Source organism: Dermacentor andersoni, chromosome 7 (genome assembly GCF_023375885.2).
Source record: "Dermacentor andersoni chromosome 7, qqDerAnde1_hic_scaffold, whole genome shotgun sequence".
In the NCBI taxonomy this organism is placed as follows: domain Eukaryota; kingdom Metazoa; phylum Arthropoda; class Arachnida; order Ixodida; family Ixodidae; genus Dermacentor; species Dermacentor andersoni.
In genome coordinates this window covers 148034562-148051214 of record NC_092820.1, presented here as the reverse complement: position 1 = coordinate 148051214, position 16653 = coordinate 148034562, and the positions used below count along the sequence as shown (strand labels likewise).

Here is a 16653-nt window from a genome sequence, read left to right as displayed (position 1 = left end):
GCGTTAGACAAGCACAACCGACGTTGGACAAGTACCACCACCCCAATCGACGTTAGACGGCGTTAGACAAGCACCACCACCACAAGCGAAGTACGTCACTCACGCACCTGTGTGGAAGAGCCGCATATGTCCTCACTCTTCGAGACCCTCCGCCAAGCGCAAAAGCCTTACTGAACTAATTGAACTTTTCAAAGTAAACTGTGTCATAAATTTGTAAACTTCGACTTACACACAAGTTGCAGCCACGATGGATTCGGATTCTAATTCGAACATACGAGAAAACAGAATTGTGTCACGCGGAAACTCAAAGACAAAGCCCCTTGCCAGCAGCCGTTTGAGGTCTTTGTGGGTGGCCGCGGCCGCTAGGCGGCGGTACAGTTTTGGGTAAGCACAAACCCGCGAAAAATCCTGCCTAACTAGAGGGTAACAGCTCCGCTGTTAAAAAAAAAATAAAGAGCTCGCGATAAGTGTGCTCTACGTAAGTGCAGAATACGGCAGGAGAGGACAAAAATAAAACATTACAGAAGGGTAAAATTTCCTCGACAACCCTTGAAACGTCAAGTCTGCGAGACAGCACAGAAACGCTGCGGGCGTCACATTCATCGGTCAGGTTGTCCGTTTAGTGATTGACCGGTTTGCTGAATGAATGATCGATTACGAATTCATCGATTATAACATGCCGAAGGGACACGACGCATGTGAAGGTCGTCGCAGCGGAGAACTCCCAGATTAGCTGCAGCCATCTGCTGTGTCTAACATTATAAAATTTAGCTTGCTTGCCTTTACGCAAGCGTTGGAGTACCGCTATATGGGGCTGTTAAACGCAGCGTTTAGTAAATATAACAACCAGCGTACGGTGCTAATAGTCCGTCTGTACACATAATGGTGGGTCTGCAGATACGTTCTGTGTCTCACACGACCATGTCAACTTGCAACTCAGCACTAAATTGAGGACACATTTGTGCAACAGGCCAAGATGGTGGCGCATGCATAAATCGAAAATAATATGGTGCGTATAGCGTTCGCAGGCTCTCTGTTGACCAATTTCAGTTTTTACCAACTCCTCACGTTGACTGTATACTGTTTATGATTTTTTTTCTGCAGTCACAAATCGCTAATGAGTCCTTTGGCCCCCTTCGGTTTGTTCCCTTCATGACGCAAATAATGGTGTAAGAAACTGAAATATCCTTCTGTCAACGAATCCATGCCAGATCGCAGACAAACCCATGCAGTACTCATGATTCCTATTGTGGCTGAACGACCATCGCGCCTCTAGTAATTATCTAGTATGAAACCCTAACCACTCTACAGCGTGGGACACTCATGGTTGAGAAACCGTTTGAATATAGTGGCCAAAGATGGCGCCACCCATGAACCGAATATAAAATGGTCTATAGGATGCATAATATAAGATGATTGTAGACTATCCAAGACGTCTACTAGACGATCTTTAGATCATGTTTTACTCAGCGGGCCTTACTCTTGCAAGTTACTTTTTCATCCTTCATCGCGTTAGGCCAAATATTGCCAGGAATTATGTGATCGACAGTTCAACGTGGTTGGATGCATTCAAAGTACACCTTTATTTGAACTACCCTAAACAGAATTTCGCAGGATACCCGGACCTGTTTTATGGGACTGTAACGTGCGCCTAGGTGCACTGTCGCTCATGAATTCTGAGAGTCAAGTTAGGACTCTGGAAAATTGTTGGAATTAAGGCACTAACCTATAACACATAGACGGTCAAAAAAGCTCCAGCTATTGCTAAATATATCGTCCTGAACAATTTCGGTCTGTATGGATTTTCAGGTTAGCGCGGATCACCAACTTATTCAGTCTGCCGAACACACCTTGTCAACGCACAAAAAAAATTAATAAAAATAAATACACAAGCACGTGGGGTCGCCTTTTGCAGACGTGCCGCTTATTTAGCTTTGTAGGCAAAAAAATTAAAAACAATATACTGTGTTGACCTGCTATATCGTATAGCTGTCTCATCGCCAATTGCGCGGAATACGATATAAATAAAGCGTAAGCGAAAAAAATAAACACAATACACGATACGTGCAATCATAGTTCAAAAGACGCGCGCGTTCGCATCGTTCACTCACACGTATAAACTCGCTTGTGTGTGTGTATAACGCCCGAAGACGCGTTCAGCTGAGCTAACAAAACAGGAGATAAATAAAGGCGACGAGGCGAGCTCAGAAGTGCACTCCCCTCGCACCCAGTTCACCCAAGGAAAAAAACGAAAAGCTGCGACGTAAACCGATCTGAGCCCCACACGACTATGTGCTACGAGTATATAGGATACAGAGGCACACCCGTCCTCATCGGTCGGGAATAATCCAAAACGCACACTCTTCCCATGACGCAGCTCGCCTATCTATCCCGACCCACGCCCGCGCACTGAACCAGATGCAACCCTATACGCCGGAGCTCTCTCGCTCCGTGGCAAGCAAGCAGCGCGGGCTCAAACTCCGAGTGAAGTGTTCGCCGCCGCCACCACTCTGGCATAGACGGCGGGACGACTCGAAAGAGAGATGAAAAAAATAATAATAATAGCCATCAAACAAACAAAGACTATACGTGCAGGGAATCGATGGAGCGAATGGGGGGGGGGGGGGGGGGGTGAGAGTCGAGGGAGGGCTAAAGCCGGCACTCGCATGGAGCCGAAAGTTTGCGCTCTCGGCGTGAAAGTCAGCGACCGAGTCAAACCGCGAGCACGCACAAACTGGTGTGCAGCTGCGCGCGTAGCACGCTAACTCTGTGGGTGTGCGTCTATCATGTGTGTGTATGTGCGTGTGTGTGTCACCGTGAGCCATAGGCGAGCCTGCCCAGGGCGCTCACTCGCCCACTCGCCCACCCTCCCGCGCCTCCCCCAAGTTTTTTGCCCACCCCCCACCCTTAGCACACGCATCGTGGATTTGGGATTGAAAGGTACACACACATCGCGCGTGTGGTAGGCTCGTATAGGTGCTGCCGCATATACGTGGCCCATGGCAGTGGAGTATAAGGGAAAGCAGTTGGGTCGACCGTATACACATACGAGAGCGTCAGCGAAACGCAAACAAAGCGTCGATCGGCCGTGATCGAGCGTCCAAATGGGAGGAAAAAAAAGCGGTTGCGGTTGCTCATTTTTATATTCTTTAATGCGATAGCATTGTACGGAGCTGTCACTGGCCTTCACTCTCAAAAAAAAAAAAAGAAAAGTTGTTGCCCTTACTACCCAGTTGTCACACTGTTTTACTACCTTCGTATAAATGCAGTTGATGGTAACGGTAGATCTAAGTAACATTGCTGACTAAAGAACCTAGTCGCCTGTTACCTAATATATTTGAGCTACCAATTTCGAACGCAGTTAACACTACCGCAAACAAAGTTTCTGTTCTATAACGCGCCTATCGAAACCACTCTAAAATACGTCTGAGCTGGTCCGATGTACGCGCTATGGGCTATAGATACTTTGTATCCGGTGACGCTGACTGCGTTTCGTATATTGGTAAGAGTACCTTGTTTGGTAAGTAAGTTTACTTAACTATATCGTTAACAACTGCAATTACACCAAGGTATAGTATTAAATAGCGTGAAAACTGGGTAGCACTAAGGAAAATTTATCGGAGCGTGTTTCTCGATGTAATGTCAAACGCAAAACTATACCGGCCATCAATGCGAGAAAGCCAGCCCGAGAGGCGCGGTCGGCGCGCAGTTTAAAGCGACTGTCTACCGCTTTTCAAGGATCTCCTGTACTTTGTAGCGCAAATTAAAAGCCTATACGATTCGAAGTGCCTAAATATGCAGTGGTTTCGCTTGCCATCCTACTTGCCGTATATATATATATATATGTATATGCAAGTCCTTCTTTGTGCCGGGATACAAGCGCGCTTGTTTCCGTCGATATCACACACAATCTTCTTATTCCCAGAGCAATTCAAAGAGATGTTATCAGCGGTGACACAGTCCTCTTTAAAGGAGACAGTGTGTGCGTCTATAGCAAGCAGTGGGAAAGAAGCAAGCATGCATGGTTGGTTGTACGAGCGGTGTACGTACCGTGAGGTGTTGGAAGAGCCAGGCTCGCATAATGTTGGTGGCCACCTTGGGGAAGATGCCGCGCTTCTTCTGGCGCTTCTTGCCTCTGTCTTCGTCTTCGTCCTCGCCCGTGCCGTCGCCCGAGCCCACACTGGCATCGCCTGCGAATCAACCAAAGGCACAGGTTCGATCACCGAGACACAAATGAGCACGCGACACGCATAGTTTCGATTTCATCTGATGAAAGATCGACAGAACTAATCGTCGCCTGCGAATCAACCAAAGGCACAGAATCGAGCACAGAGACACAAACGAGAACGTGAAGCGTATAGTTTCGATTTACTTTGATGACAGAAGGACGGCGCTATAACTCGACTTGACGTAGCGTTCCTGTATATGCTCCCGCAGGGAGCAGAGTTGCGCATAACTTTTCCGGCGCCGCTCGCACCGCTATTCGCCGAGCGCTATCACGTGGAACAAAAACGACGTCAAATGTTCAACTGCACCGCTGCGAAGCCAACTTTACGGCCGCGGCGCCGACTCGTTTCTGTCGGTGCCATCCAAATTGCAATCAGCGGACCGTCGAGCGTGCGCTGCACTGATCGGTTCCGGGTTGAGGTGCGGTATTCGATGATATTAGGTTAATAACTTTGGTGAAGTGGTACGAAACACAGCTTTGACACTTGTAGTCCAGTATGACGGGGTGCAGCGCACCAAACTCCACGAATCGCACGGAAGGTGGCAGAGCTTTTTACGCGGTGCCGTGCGAACGGACGAGACCGGCCAGCTGCGAAAGGGACCAGGATATGCATGGTGCGTTCGCCTTGTTTACAGTGGTGAGTTCGGCTTGTTTACACTAAAGCAGCATTTATCTCTAGTAACAATCATGTCCACGCTGAAATGCGTACGCCTGGCAGGAGAGGTTGTTGACTGGTGCAATTTTTGGAGTATATGTGCAGCGGGACACAGACGCGGGACAAAGAATGGACGACACGTCTGTGTCGCGCTCCACATATGCGAAAGAATGTTAACTTACGAATTCGCCCAATTCGCTGTGTAGCTTGTACGATTGTTCTGTCTATGCGGCTCTATAACAGTGTGTCCAAAACAGGGTAAATACTAGCAGATACAATTTCCCGCTGCATCCTGGCTTTTCTCTACTCTATTTTTTGTCGGCGTTCTGATTTTTCTTGTAAGGTCGATTAATGTACTCGTGTTCATTGTAGTGCATGCGAAAACATCCGTGCTCTCCCGCTGATGAGACAGCAGTGATAGCTTCAGCATTTACCGCCCGCAATATGTTACTTTTTCGATCAGCTTTAGACGACGCGAGGAATGTGAAATTATTTTTGTACGCTTAATAAGCGCTGTGTTATGGTACATTAACGTGAGTAGCATGAAGAGATAGAGGAAAAAATTTGTTGTCATATTACAGTCTGCAATGCATGAATAATTACTTTGCCAGTTTGCCATCTTATGTGATTAGTGCAATAAAAATAACCTGTTGTTACTCTTAATAATTTGTTGCCTTTCCAGTGGCTTTTAATTCTGCCCCCAAGGCTCCAAGAATCAGCACTCATCCCCTAATGCCACCAGCCATTGCTCATCGATTCCCCTGTAAGAAATAAAATTGATCTAGAGGCTCGTGCATCTTGAATCTTTTTCCACTTGCAGATTTGCTGCTACGAGGCAGCTGTTAAGTTTGCGGCATGAATCGTAAAAATAAGCTTCGCGCAAAATGTGCGCATGTGAACATTTAAAACGCGTTTAAATCTACGCGCCTGCACCGCATATATCGAAAACGTGCAGCAGCTCTGAATGACGGTCACGGTTAACGGTCACTGACATAATTGCAGGCACGATAGTTCTCTTGGCCCCGATCCTTATTCACCTGGTTCCGGCAGCCAAGATGTGCTCACGTAACTGTCCACCACACGTGTGCGAAGTTTTCTTTAAACACCCTTGAAAACATTTCTTGCCTTCCGGCCTCCACGAGAAAACTTCATATGCATGCTGAAAAACATTGCACCGCTTTTTTGTTGCAAGGTAATGCGCGTTTGCAGGCGAATTTTTGAGCTGTTCGAGCCACGGGTGTAGTCGAGATATTATTTCCAGGGATCGAGGGGAGTCCTACTCCTATGTGCGCGTTCGTGTGTGAGTTTGTATATGTGCCCGTATAGATAGATGTACATACAAACTAAAGATTTCAAGAGTTTGGCACCCCTCCGGCTACGCCAATCGTTCGAGCGTAGTCTGCATTAAAAAGTGTCATCTTGTTCACCGCTTGCGAACAATTGCCTCATGTAGCTCACGACCAACAGAGAAGAAAGCGAATGGAACACCACGCTGCATTTGCCTCCTGCGCGCTCGAAGAATTGCTTCACTGCAGAGCTGGAACACAAAGGCGGACCTATGCGCAACTCTGCTCCCTGTGGGAGCGTATGCAGGGACCCTAACTTGTCGAACACAGAACTCCGCTTGAAGGATGCATGTCACCTACTACTGCCAATGTCAAAACGCTTGTGCTTCTTATCGATAAACTTAACCGATGTTTTGGAAACTGATTTCGTTGATGTTCGGTAACGCATAGTCATCATCATCATCATCATCATCATCATCATCAGCCTGATTACGCCCACTGCAGGGCAAAGGCCTCTCCCATACTTCTCCAACTACCCCGGTCATGTACTAATTGTGGCCATGTTGACCCTCCAAACTTCCTAATCTCATCTGCCCACCTAACTTTCTGTCGCCCCCTGCTACGCTTCCCTTCCCTCGGAATCCAGTCCGTAACCCTTAATGACCATCGGTTATCTTCCCTCCTCATTACATGTCCTGCCCATGCCCATTTCTTTTTCTTGATTTCAACTAAGATGTCACTAACGCGCGTTTGTTCCCTCACCCAATCTGCTCTTTTCTTATCCCTTAACGTTACACCTATTATTCTTCTTTCCATAGCTCGTTGCGTCGTCCTCAATTTAAGTAGAACCCTTTTCGTAAGCCTCCAGGTTTCTGCCCCGTACGTGAGTACTGGTAAGACACAGCTGTTATACACTTTTCTCTTGAGGGATAATGGCAACCTGCTGTTCATAATCTGCGAATGCCTGCCAAACGCACCCCAGCCCATTCTTATTCTTCTGATTATTTCACTGTCATGATCTGGATCAGCAGTCACTACCTGTCCTAAGTAGATGTATTCTCTTACCACTTCCAGTGCCTCGCTACCTATCGTAAACTGCTGTTCCCTTCCGAGACTGTTAAACATTACTTTAGTTTTCTGCAGATTCATTTTTAGTCCCACCCTTCTGCTCTGCCTCTCCAGATCAGTGAGCATGCATTGCAGTTGGTCCCCTGAGTTACTAAGCAAGGAAATATCATCAGCGAAGCGCAAGTTACTAAGGTATTCTCCATTTACTCTTATCCCCAATTCTTCCCAGTCCAGGTCTCTGAATACCTCCTGTAAACACGCTGTGAATAGCATTGGAGAGATCGTATCTCCCTGCCTGACGCCTTTCTTTATTGGGATTTTGTTGCTTTCTTTATGGAGGAGTACAGTGGCTGTGGAGCCGCTATAGATATCTTTCAGTATTTTTACATACGGCTCGTCTACACCCTGATTCCGCAATGCCTCCATGACTGCTGAGGTTTCGACTGAATCAAACGCTTTCTCGTAATCAATGAAAGCTATATATAATGGTTGGTTATATTCCGCACATTTCTCTATCACCTGATTGATAGTGTGAATATGATCTATTGTTGAGTAGCCTTTACGGAATCCTGCCTGGTCCTTTGGTTGACGGAAGTCTAAGGTGTTCCGGATTCTATTTGCAATTACCTTAGTAAATACTTTGTAGGCAACGGACAGTAAGCTGATCGGTCTATAATTTTTCAAGTCTTTGGCGTCGCCTTTCTTATGGATTAGGATTATGTTAGCGTTCTTCCAAGATTCCGGTACGATCGAGGTCTTGAGGCATTGTGTATACAGGGTGGCCAGTTTTTCTAGAACAATCTGCCCACCATCCTTCAGGAAATCTGCTGTTACCTGATCCTCCCCAGCTGCCTTCCCCCTTTGCATAGCTCCCAAGGCTTTCTTTACTTCTTCCGGCGTTACTTAACACTGTATATGCTTCTTTTGGCCTCCTAACTTCACTGAGCCCTATTATATCCCATTTACTGCCCTCTAATTCTTCCAATAGCACTGCTAGACTCGCCTCACTAGATAATGTTCTTGCGTTAAACGTTGCCAGGTCCATATTCCAATGGCGGCCTGTCCGGAGCCAGGGATTCTTAGCACCGTCTGCAGCGTCGCAGGTCTGACCGCCGCCGTGGTCAGTTGCTTCGCAGCTGCTGGGGACTGAGGGCCGGGGTTTGATTGTTGTGTTCATATAGGAGGTTGTGGCCAAGTACTGCACCAGGGTGGCCAATCCTGCTCTGGTGAGGGAGTGCGTTACCGGTTCTGGTCACCGGCATCAGGCCACACTCCAGGCCTGTTTATGCAATTTTATCAACACGCGGATTTTTTTTTTAATCCGGTGGAAAATTGCGCGGCACCGGGATTCGAACCACGGACCTCTTCCACGCGAGGCGGGTGTTCTACCTCTACGCCACCGCTGCACCTGTTCCACCGCTGCACCTGCCGCAACGCATAGTGTATGTTGATTAATTGATTTATTGACTTGGTTAATTAATTGATCGATGCTCCGTCACACATAGTTATACTGATTGCTTAATGGATCGATTGATGCTCGGCATCGCAGTTTATATTGATTTTTTGCATGATTTATTGATTGGTTAATTGAATGACTGATCTTCGGTGACCCATCTTTAATGCTGATTCATTGACTAATCCACACTGTCTTGCCAGCTACAAAACACCATTTCCAGAATGTATCCATTCGCCGGGGCAAGCGTCAGAAGCACTGTGGTTTAGATTGAACGATCGGTCTGAACTGAATTACTGATAATCGATCGATAATCTGGCTGATTTGCCGTGTACTCCAGTGCGCTTCAAAACTGCAGATGTCTGCCGCGGTTACTGCGCGAAAACGTGTTGTGTTAACCGCACATATAGCTGCAGCAGGCGTGAATAGGTCTTTCGCAATGCAGCCGTTGCCAGCACTCTCTCTCTCTCTAAGCATACCTGTTTACAGAAATTGTATGGTCATACACGTGTAAAGATATAATCTCAACGTGCCTGTGAAGCATCCTCCAGCCACATATGTTGGGAAACCAACAATACTTGGTGTGACAGACTTCAGGTAGAGCCCACACCGAAGTGTTGGGAAATATCTCACAGTAGGTAGCACACAGGGTATACGACCATCACCAGCGACCAAAATTTTAACTTTGCTTTATTTATATATATAGAAGGAAACAAAAAAAAATAATATCACAAAAAGAAATGGCACCGCGATACTGCTCACGGAAAGTCTCAGTCGCCAAATGGATCACACAGCTCCTAACGGGACCCAAGACAGGCAACTTTAGCCTTAGTCGTGAACTATACTTGGACGCATTATGTCTACATCTTTTTTTCTTATAGCCTAGCCGTGCACAGCCAAGCGAGCAGCGCACCGCGTTATCTGCGAGGCTATAAAGCTTGACAAACAGCGAACATGTCAAACAGATTATATCGAAGGCCCAGTCGAGAAGTTTAACTGTCCTAGTAAACCATACCTAACCCATCCCCCAGCCAGTCCCTTCTCCGTCTGTTCCTTATATTTGTCCAACAATTTTTCTTTTTTCAGCTCCAATGAAGGCGTCCTACGCCCCAAACCTATACTTAGAATAACGAGAACAGCTGAATCAGGTTAGATTTATAACCGGCGACCTAGGGAAGTGAGGTGCATAACGCCCTCTGCGACAGCGGGGATAAGCTATATATACTGCTCAAAGGCCGAGGCTATCACATCGGCGTGGAACAGAAGGTGACGTAGAATATAGCGCGAAGAAGTTGTTAAACCTGCATTCTGGGAGCTCTCTACTTCGAGAATAGCGCGTACGTTCAAAAGTTAACAGGCAAGAGAAATAAGAAAAAGAAAACACACAAACAGCAAAAGAAAAACCAAACAGAAGGAGATGACGGTCGCTCCAAGTATCGGCACTATCTTCATTGCCCGTGCCTTATACGGCCAGACGATAAACAGACGACACAAGGAACGCGCCCAGCGAAACGATCACACGACGGGAGGACTACTTCGCGTATACTCCGTGTAAAAAGATAACCTCCGCCGATAAGCGGCGACAGGCCGAACCGTAACAACCACAATAATGATTAAAGAAAAGAAGACACCGCCAAAAAACGAAGCCACCAGACGAATAGCCTTCCGCGAAAATACGCTCCTCCTCCGTGGCTCTATACAGCTACGGTCTTTCTTCGACTTGCGAAGCCTTTACGGACGCCTCGCGGCTACTTTTTTTTCGGGAGTGTTGTACGTACTGTACGTATGTGTGTATAGACAGCCGAACGAAGTCGAGCGCTCAAGAGTGCCTTGTACTACGCATGCAGTATGCGAAAGTATACAGGCTCAGAAGAACATATAAAAAGACCACGAACGGTCGCTATCTCGAGCGAGACCGTTTTTATGGCAGTCCAATCAGGATAATCTCGAAAACTTCAAGACGCCCAGCCCCATTGCGGCTTGATCCTTCTCTTCCTGTTTTGTATGGATACTCCTTGACCGTGTGTAAAAGATCGCGTAGGGGATGACGCAGATGCTGGGAAGGGGGAGAGGGAGCGGAAAGTGGGGCTGAGTAGTTTAAACGACGACCTATCTGTGGTTAACACGAAGTCCGCAGACTAAAAGAACACTAACGGAAAGCCCATTTGCTTCGTTCGAGCATCATTAGTGAGATTTAGCTTATCTACACAAGCATGACCGATCATTCACGGAGTAAAGAAAGCGCAAGAAGGGAGTAGGTAAACAACGCACAACCTCGGTTAACACCCCGAAAGAGGGAGACATAGTTTAACAGTATCTGGACAGGATCAACACAAAGTCTGCACACTATACCAAGGCGAACGGAAAGCCTACTCGTTACGTTCCATCGTCGTTAAGAGGTAGGCTGCTTTACGTTCCATCGAGACAGAGAAAGGATAATTCGGGTTCTGCAAAGCACATCACCATCGCTTTAGCAGCGCGAACCATCAAATAGAGAGACCGGATTGGTTTGTTAGTTATAATCATTAGCAAAAACACCCGCCGTGGTTGCTCAGTGGCTATGGTGTTGGGCTGCTGAGCACGAGGTCGCGGGATCGAATCCCGGCCACAGCGGCGGCATTTCGATGGAGGCGAAATGCGAAAACACCCGTGTGCTTAGATTTAGGTGCACGTTAAAGAACCCCAGGTGGTCAAAATTTCCGGAGTCCTTCACTACGGCGTGCCTCATAATCAGAAAGTGGTTTTGGCACGTAAAGCCCCATAATTTAATTTTTAATTCACAAAAACAGACACCCAAGCCACTGCATGTATAGGTGTTCAAGCTTCAAACATCGTCAGGTAATTACGCGCTTCAACCAGCTACCGAAATTCGCAACTCACCCTTTCATTTTTTTGCATTTGATAGTTAGCGGTCATGCCTGAACTTGGTAACATACCCAAAACAAAGGCCTAGAGACTATACTTTCCTTTAGCAACTTGTTTTCCGATTTCCAGATACATGCACGAAAAAGAAACAATAAAGGAAACTGGTCCTCGCAAGGCCCAGGCGACGCACTGGCTCCGTTTGTTCTCCGACGCCATCCGCTCACTGTTTGCGCCCCAGATACGAACCGCCTGATGCTACATACGCCCAAAACACCCGCTCCCCTCCCTCTCCCCCCCCCCCCCTTTTTACCTCCACCCGCCGTCGCTCTATCGTGCGTTCTCAAACCCGTTCTCCAAAGCGCGCCGCCACTCGAACGGCGACAAGTTTTATGGCAAGTCGGGGTCGGCAGGGCTTCGGAAGGCAGCCGAAAGTAAACACGCGCGCACGAACACACAGTCGTACAGACAAAAGACACGCCACGCACACACGGGCACACACACACAGACCCTTGAAGGCGACACTTGCACTCGTTTCAACAGCGGGCGCGCCTATCAGTGACGTTCGACTACTCAAGTTCCGTTTTGTCACGTGACCGGGCCCAGCTGAGAAGAACGGCGACGGCAACGCCGAGCCGACAGAGAGAGAGGGAGAGAAGGAGGCGTTCTCGAAGAAGGCAACGTGCGGTTAACGCAAACGTGCCACGGGCACCGAGACAACGGCAGGCAGCCGAGTGATATATTGCCCGAAGAGTAATCCCCCCCCCCCCCAATAATCTTCCAGCGGAAAGGAGGCGCGCACTCCGTTATTGCCGCTTCCGTTCCTAGGTGTCGCTCCTGGTCGAACGCGCCCCGGTCTGCCTAAATGCAGGGGACGAGCGAACGCGAGGCACGCCCACGTGTATATACGTAGATACGTAGTGGCGGGGAAGGTTGTAGTCGAGAGGCGAAACGAGCGTGTAACACGAGTGACGTTTTGTCGTTAAGTGCGCTCCGTGTTAAGCGAGTGAGAGCACCCGCTTCGTACTTGTCGACTGCCGTAAGGAAAGCTTCATGTGCACTGTGAGATTTTCGGCTGTCGTTTTTCGTATGTATGTATGTATGTATGTATGTATGTATGTATGTATGTATGTATGTATGTATGTATGTATGCATGCATGTATGTATTTATGCATGCATGTATGTATGTATGTATGTATGTATGTATGTATGTATGTATGTGCCTATCAAGTATCTTCGGTTTTATTAAAGTTTCTAACCTTGTTGCATCTGTTTGCTGATGCGCTTGCTCCGATACGCAGCAAAGCCGTTGCAAGCACTTGCCCGATCTTTCACAACAGAGAGTTAAAGACAAGGGAAGCAAACCACTTACGTTGTACTTGCGTACACGCAAGCCGCTTAGGTCCGTACTAGACCTATAGCTAAGCATAGTTCGGATCGCTATACGTGCGGAAGCAGCTTGCGTTCACTAATAAAAGCTTTCTACTCATTTTATGTCTCCTCTTTCCTCTATGGCGCCCGACACGACAACATCAAGGCCCAATACACGACGCCAAACGCGCGGAGGCGCAGTACATCTACACAGCGCCGTACAACATCACGCTAAAGTCTAAGACGAGTACTCTCTTTTACGACGTACACGTACCGCTATAAGACAGCGACGCAAGTACGACTCCACGAGGTCCTTGGCCACTAGTCACGTTTTGCGGCGTCAGCGACGACGCCTGTCACGGGACGTCGTTACATATACTAGAGAGCCGCCGTTGCCGTCATGACGCAGACTCGGCAAAAAGACACGCAGCATGCCCGCAAGCGAGCCCTGCGGGGAAGCGAACCCCTCCGAATAATCTCACAGGGCACGCTAGGAAATCATGTCAGCGAGCAAAAAAAAAAAAAAAAAAAAACGCCGACAGCCAATGGGAAGGTCCCTGGCGATCGAGAGAGATGCACCGCCATGACGGGCGGCTGTAACACGAATAGAAAAAAAGGTATTGAAAGTCAGAAAGATGCAAGTGGCGAAAAAAAAAATGAAAGCGGCCTCACTCTGACCGAAGGCACTGCAGCGAGGACCGCAGCGCAGGCGCGCCCATTTTCATCTATGGCCGGGTGCATTGTTTTTACTATTGTCCAGCGGCATCCTCGTCTTCCCGGTTTGGTCTGTCGTTCCCGACTTCGCTTTCAAATCAGTTGATGCGAAGAGAGAGAGAAAGACAAAGAAGCAAGCATGAAAGATTCGTGCGGGAGAAAGGCCCCAAGAAAGTTGGAAGAAAAAGAGGGGAAAGGAACAAACGAATACAAGATCAGCGGGTGTATACGGTTGCGCAGGGGAGACAAGGAGGCGGAATAATCTCCGGTCCGGAGAACACATAATTCGGGACCCGCTGAGGACAGACAAGGGATAGGGGAGAGGAACTCCCGGAGTCTATGAGGGAAAGGAGGAGGCAAGTTTGTGAGGGAGAGCGGCGGCGGTAGCATCGAAGAAAATCGGGACGGGAGTCAACGTGTACGGTGTCTATTTTGTCCATCTATCCTTTGTTTCTTTTTAAATAAAGGGAAAGGCGATACGCCCTATAAAGTCCATATCCAGTAATTCCACATAAAACGGATAGGTCCGCACGTTGACAAAAACTGGTTCGTTCACATGTGCCATGCGGGATTATTGGATACGCGTGTTAAGGGAGTTAGCGGCTTTTTTTTTTCTATAGGGAAAAATTTTATTGGCCTTATCAATATTTCATTGTGGCGATCAATCAATCAGGCAATGAATGAGAAGCAGTTCTGACGTGCGCGCTTTCAGGATGCACGTCTCCCGTTTCTATTAGGGACAAACAGTTGGAATTCTGGGGAAGAAAAGGATCCACAAACTCTAAAATTCAACCTTGCATGTAGAATGAGACAGAACAATGAGGACACACCCAAAAACGTTTACAAGGAGGAGGGGAGCAAATTCGTCTCTCAGAGGAAATGGCAGTGACACAACCACCTGTCTCTGCATAGGGGAGTACTGTGATCATTTAACAATATTCACTGAAAACCACGACAACCTAGCCCAAACATACCCTCTTTCGCGCCCAATCCGGGTTATGTGCATACTGCGCGCAGCTTGAAATCTAACTCGCAGTTTACTGAAACTCTCTACCATTTTCCTGGTTCTTTCTCTCTTCAGATTGGCACCCCGCAGTGTCGAAAGAGTCCGCCAAGCAGTATGTCCGGCGAGGTATAGGTTCGCATCACCCCACAAACAAGAAAACCGAGCACAGACCGAGCTCGCTGGAAAGAGGAATTCCTGCGTACAGACTCGGGTCAGAGGTGGGGTCGCACCACGGGTGGTGCGAGGGAGTCACACCCAAGCTCATGCAAGCGGAACCGAAGACCGAAGTTAGGCCTGTTTTGTCCGAAGGAAAAAGACAACGTCTTCAGTTCGTTTCTCTTTTTTTTTTCATTCATGTGTTTTCCTTATTTTTCAGCTTGCTTGGGGCCCGTTTCCCAAAAGAGAATTCTTTCCGCAGGTCTTTGAGACCTGCCCACCGGACACACAATGCAAGCACGCTCACACAGCACACCCACATTGAGAGCGAGACGGAAGACTTACGTGTGTGGCTAGCAACACATAAACAAATATCGTGACACGCAAAGCGACACCTTAGGCCGCGCCTCACACTCGCACACTCTCCGATTCCGAAATGGTGAGGTCCTTTTTTTTCTTGTTTCGTACTTTCGCGGACATAAACCTCGACCACGCCCTCGCAAACGTCGTAATGAAATATGTTATCTCTCTCTCTCTCTCTCTTTGTTTTTTTAATCGCCTCTAGCTGACATTCTGTTCAGACGCAACCGAATATCGTGCATGACTTAGAAGACCGAAATGCTTCTTTACTATATTTCTTTTTTTGCCCCGACAGTACGCGTATACCCGCTTCTCGAGTCTCCTCGTATCCGTGATCTCGCCACTTCTCTCTCTCTCTCTCCCTCTTTCCTTCCATCTGCGTTTCCCCGTATACTACTTGCAAGATGTATGCGTCCCAGGGGACTTAACGTTTCCTCGCGTCCACGTTCTGTTCTTCCACGATGGAACCGCGAGACGCCTCCTCGGAGGGAGAAGCCAAAACAAACGAAACGCCGCGACGTCTAGCGGGGTGCACTAGCCCTACCGCCGGGGCCGGCTCGCCGCATACAGAAGACGTGGGCCGTCAATCTTACACCCTCCTCCTCCGCTTCTTCATCTTGTCCCGGCCGGCAAGTCCTCCTCACAGCGGCGTCGGCGCTCATAAATAAGGCCGCCCGGACGGGCCCGGCTGCACCAGCGGCACTGCACTGTGTCTTTGTGTGTATCACTGGCCGCGTGTATTTCATTCCATTCATTGTTATTATTTTTTTCGTGGTCATGTCTCCAGTTGTGTGCATTGTGCGCGCCCTTGCGGGTGCTCGCGTTTCTGTGTATGCGTACTTGTGATCTCTTCTCCTCCGACGCATCTGCCTGTCGAAGTGCGAGCTACAGCGAAATGTTTATGTGGTCCTGTGTTATAATGGTCGTTCGCCGGTCTCGCTGGTGTGACGACGCGATACGGCAGACTTCTCGAACGCGAGACAAAGACCGGAGAAACAGTTATACGTTCGCGTCATGGCGAGGTCCAATGACGCAAGACTTCTGCGATGGGAGAAGAACGGGAACAGTTTCTTGCGCTTACTTGGAAATAAAAGGACATGTTGCACCCATCGTGTATCTCTCTGCCTAAGCATTAACCCGAAACGTGTCGCGAGCGCATCAATTAATGCTGATTCCAAAAAGTGCGTTGCATCTCTCTCTCTCTCTCTCTCTCTCTCTCTCTCTCTCTCGTGTGTACGTGTGTTGTCGTTGTGGCCTCTGCACGATTTTCTTGGCCTCAGTAAAGTCTAGCTGGAAGTCAGCAGTCCTGTTGTCCGTTTCCCTAGCCTTAGTCCCTTTCTTGCACTCTTGGCCGCGCATGTCTTGTATCTGCCTTTCGGACACTGCACTGACCTTGCCTACGTGCGCTTGCGCTTGTGGTTCGTGTACCTAAAACCCTTCCGCACAAGAATCGGAAGACGCGCCGCGGCCGTACACAAGAACGCGCGCGCACAC

The 16653-nt window shown here is 48.3% G+C and overlaps 1 protein-coding gene across 4 annotated transcripts in view; it reads right to left on the bottom strand.

The window, feature by feature from the left end:
• The window catches only part of hth (Meis homeobox homothorax), a 369843-nt gene that overhangs the window by 103576 nt on the left and 249614 nt on the right, over window positions 1–16653 (bottom strand). For all 4 annotated transcript variants that reach the window (XM_050180825.3, XM_072289362.1, XM_050180826.3 and 1 more), the window contains one exon: window positions 4051–4190. In XM_050180825.3, coding sequence (XP_050036782.1) covers window positions 4051–4190 — 140 coding nt within the window. The remainder of the gene's footprint in view (window positions 1–4050; window positions 4191–16653) is intronic.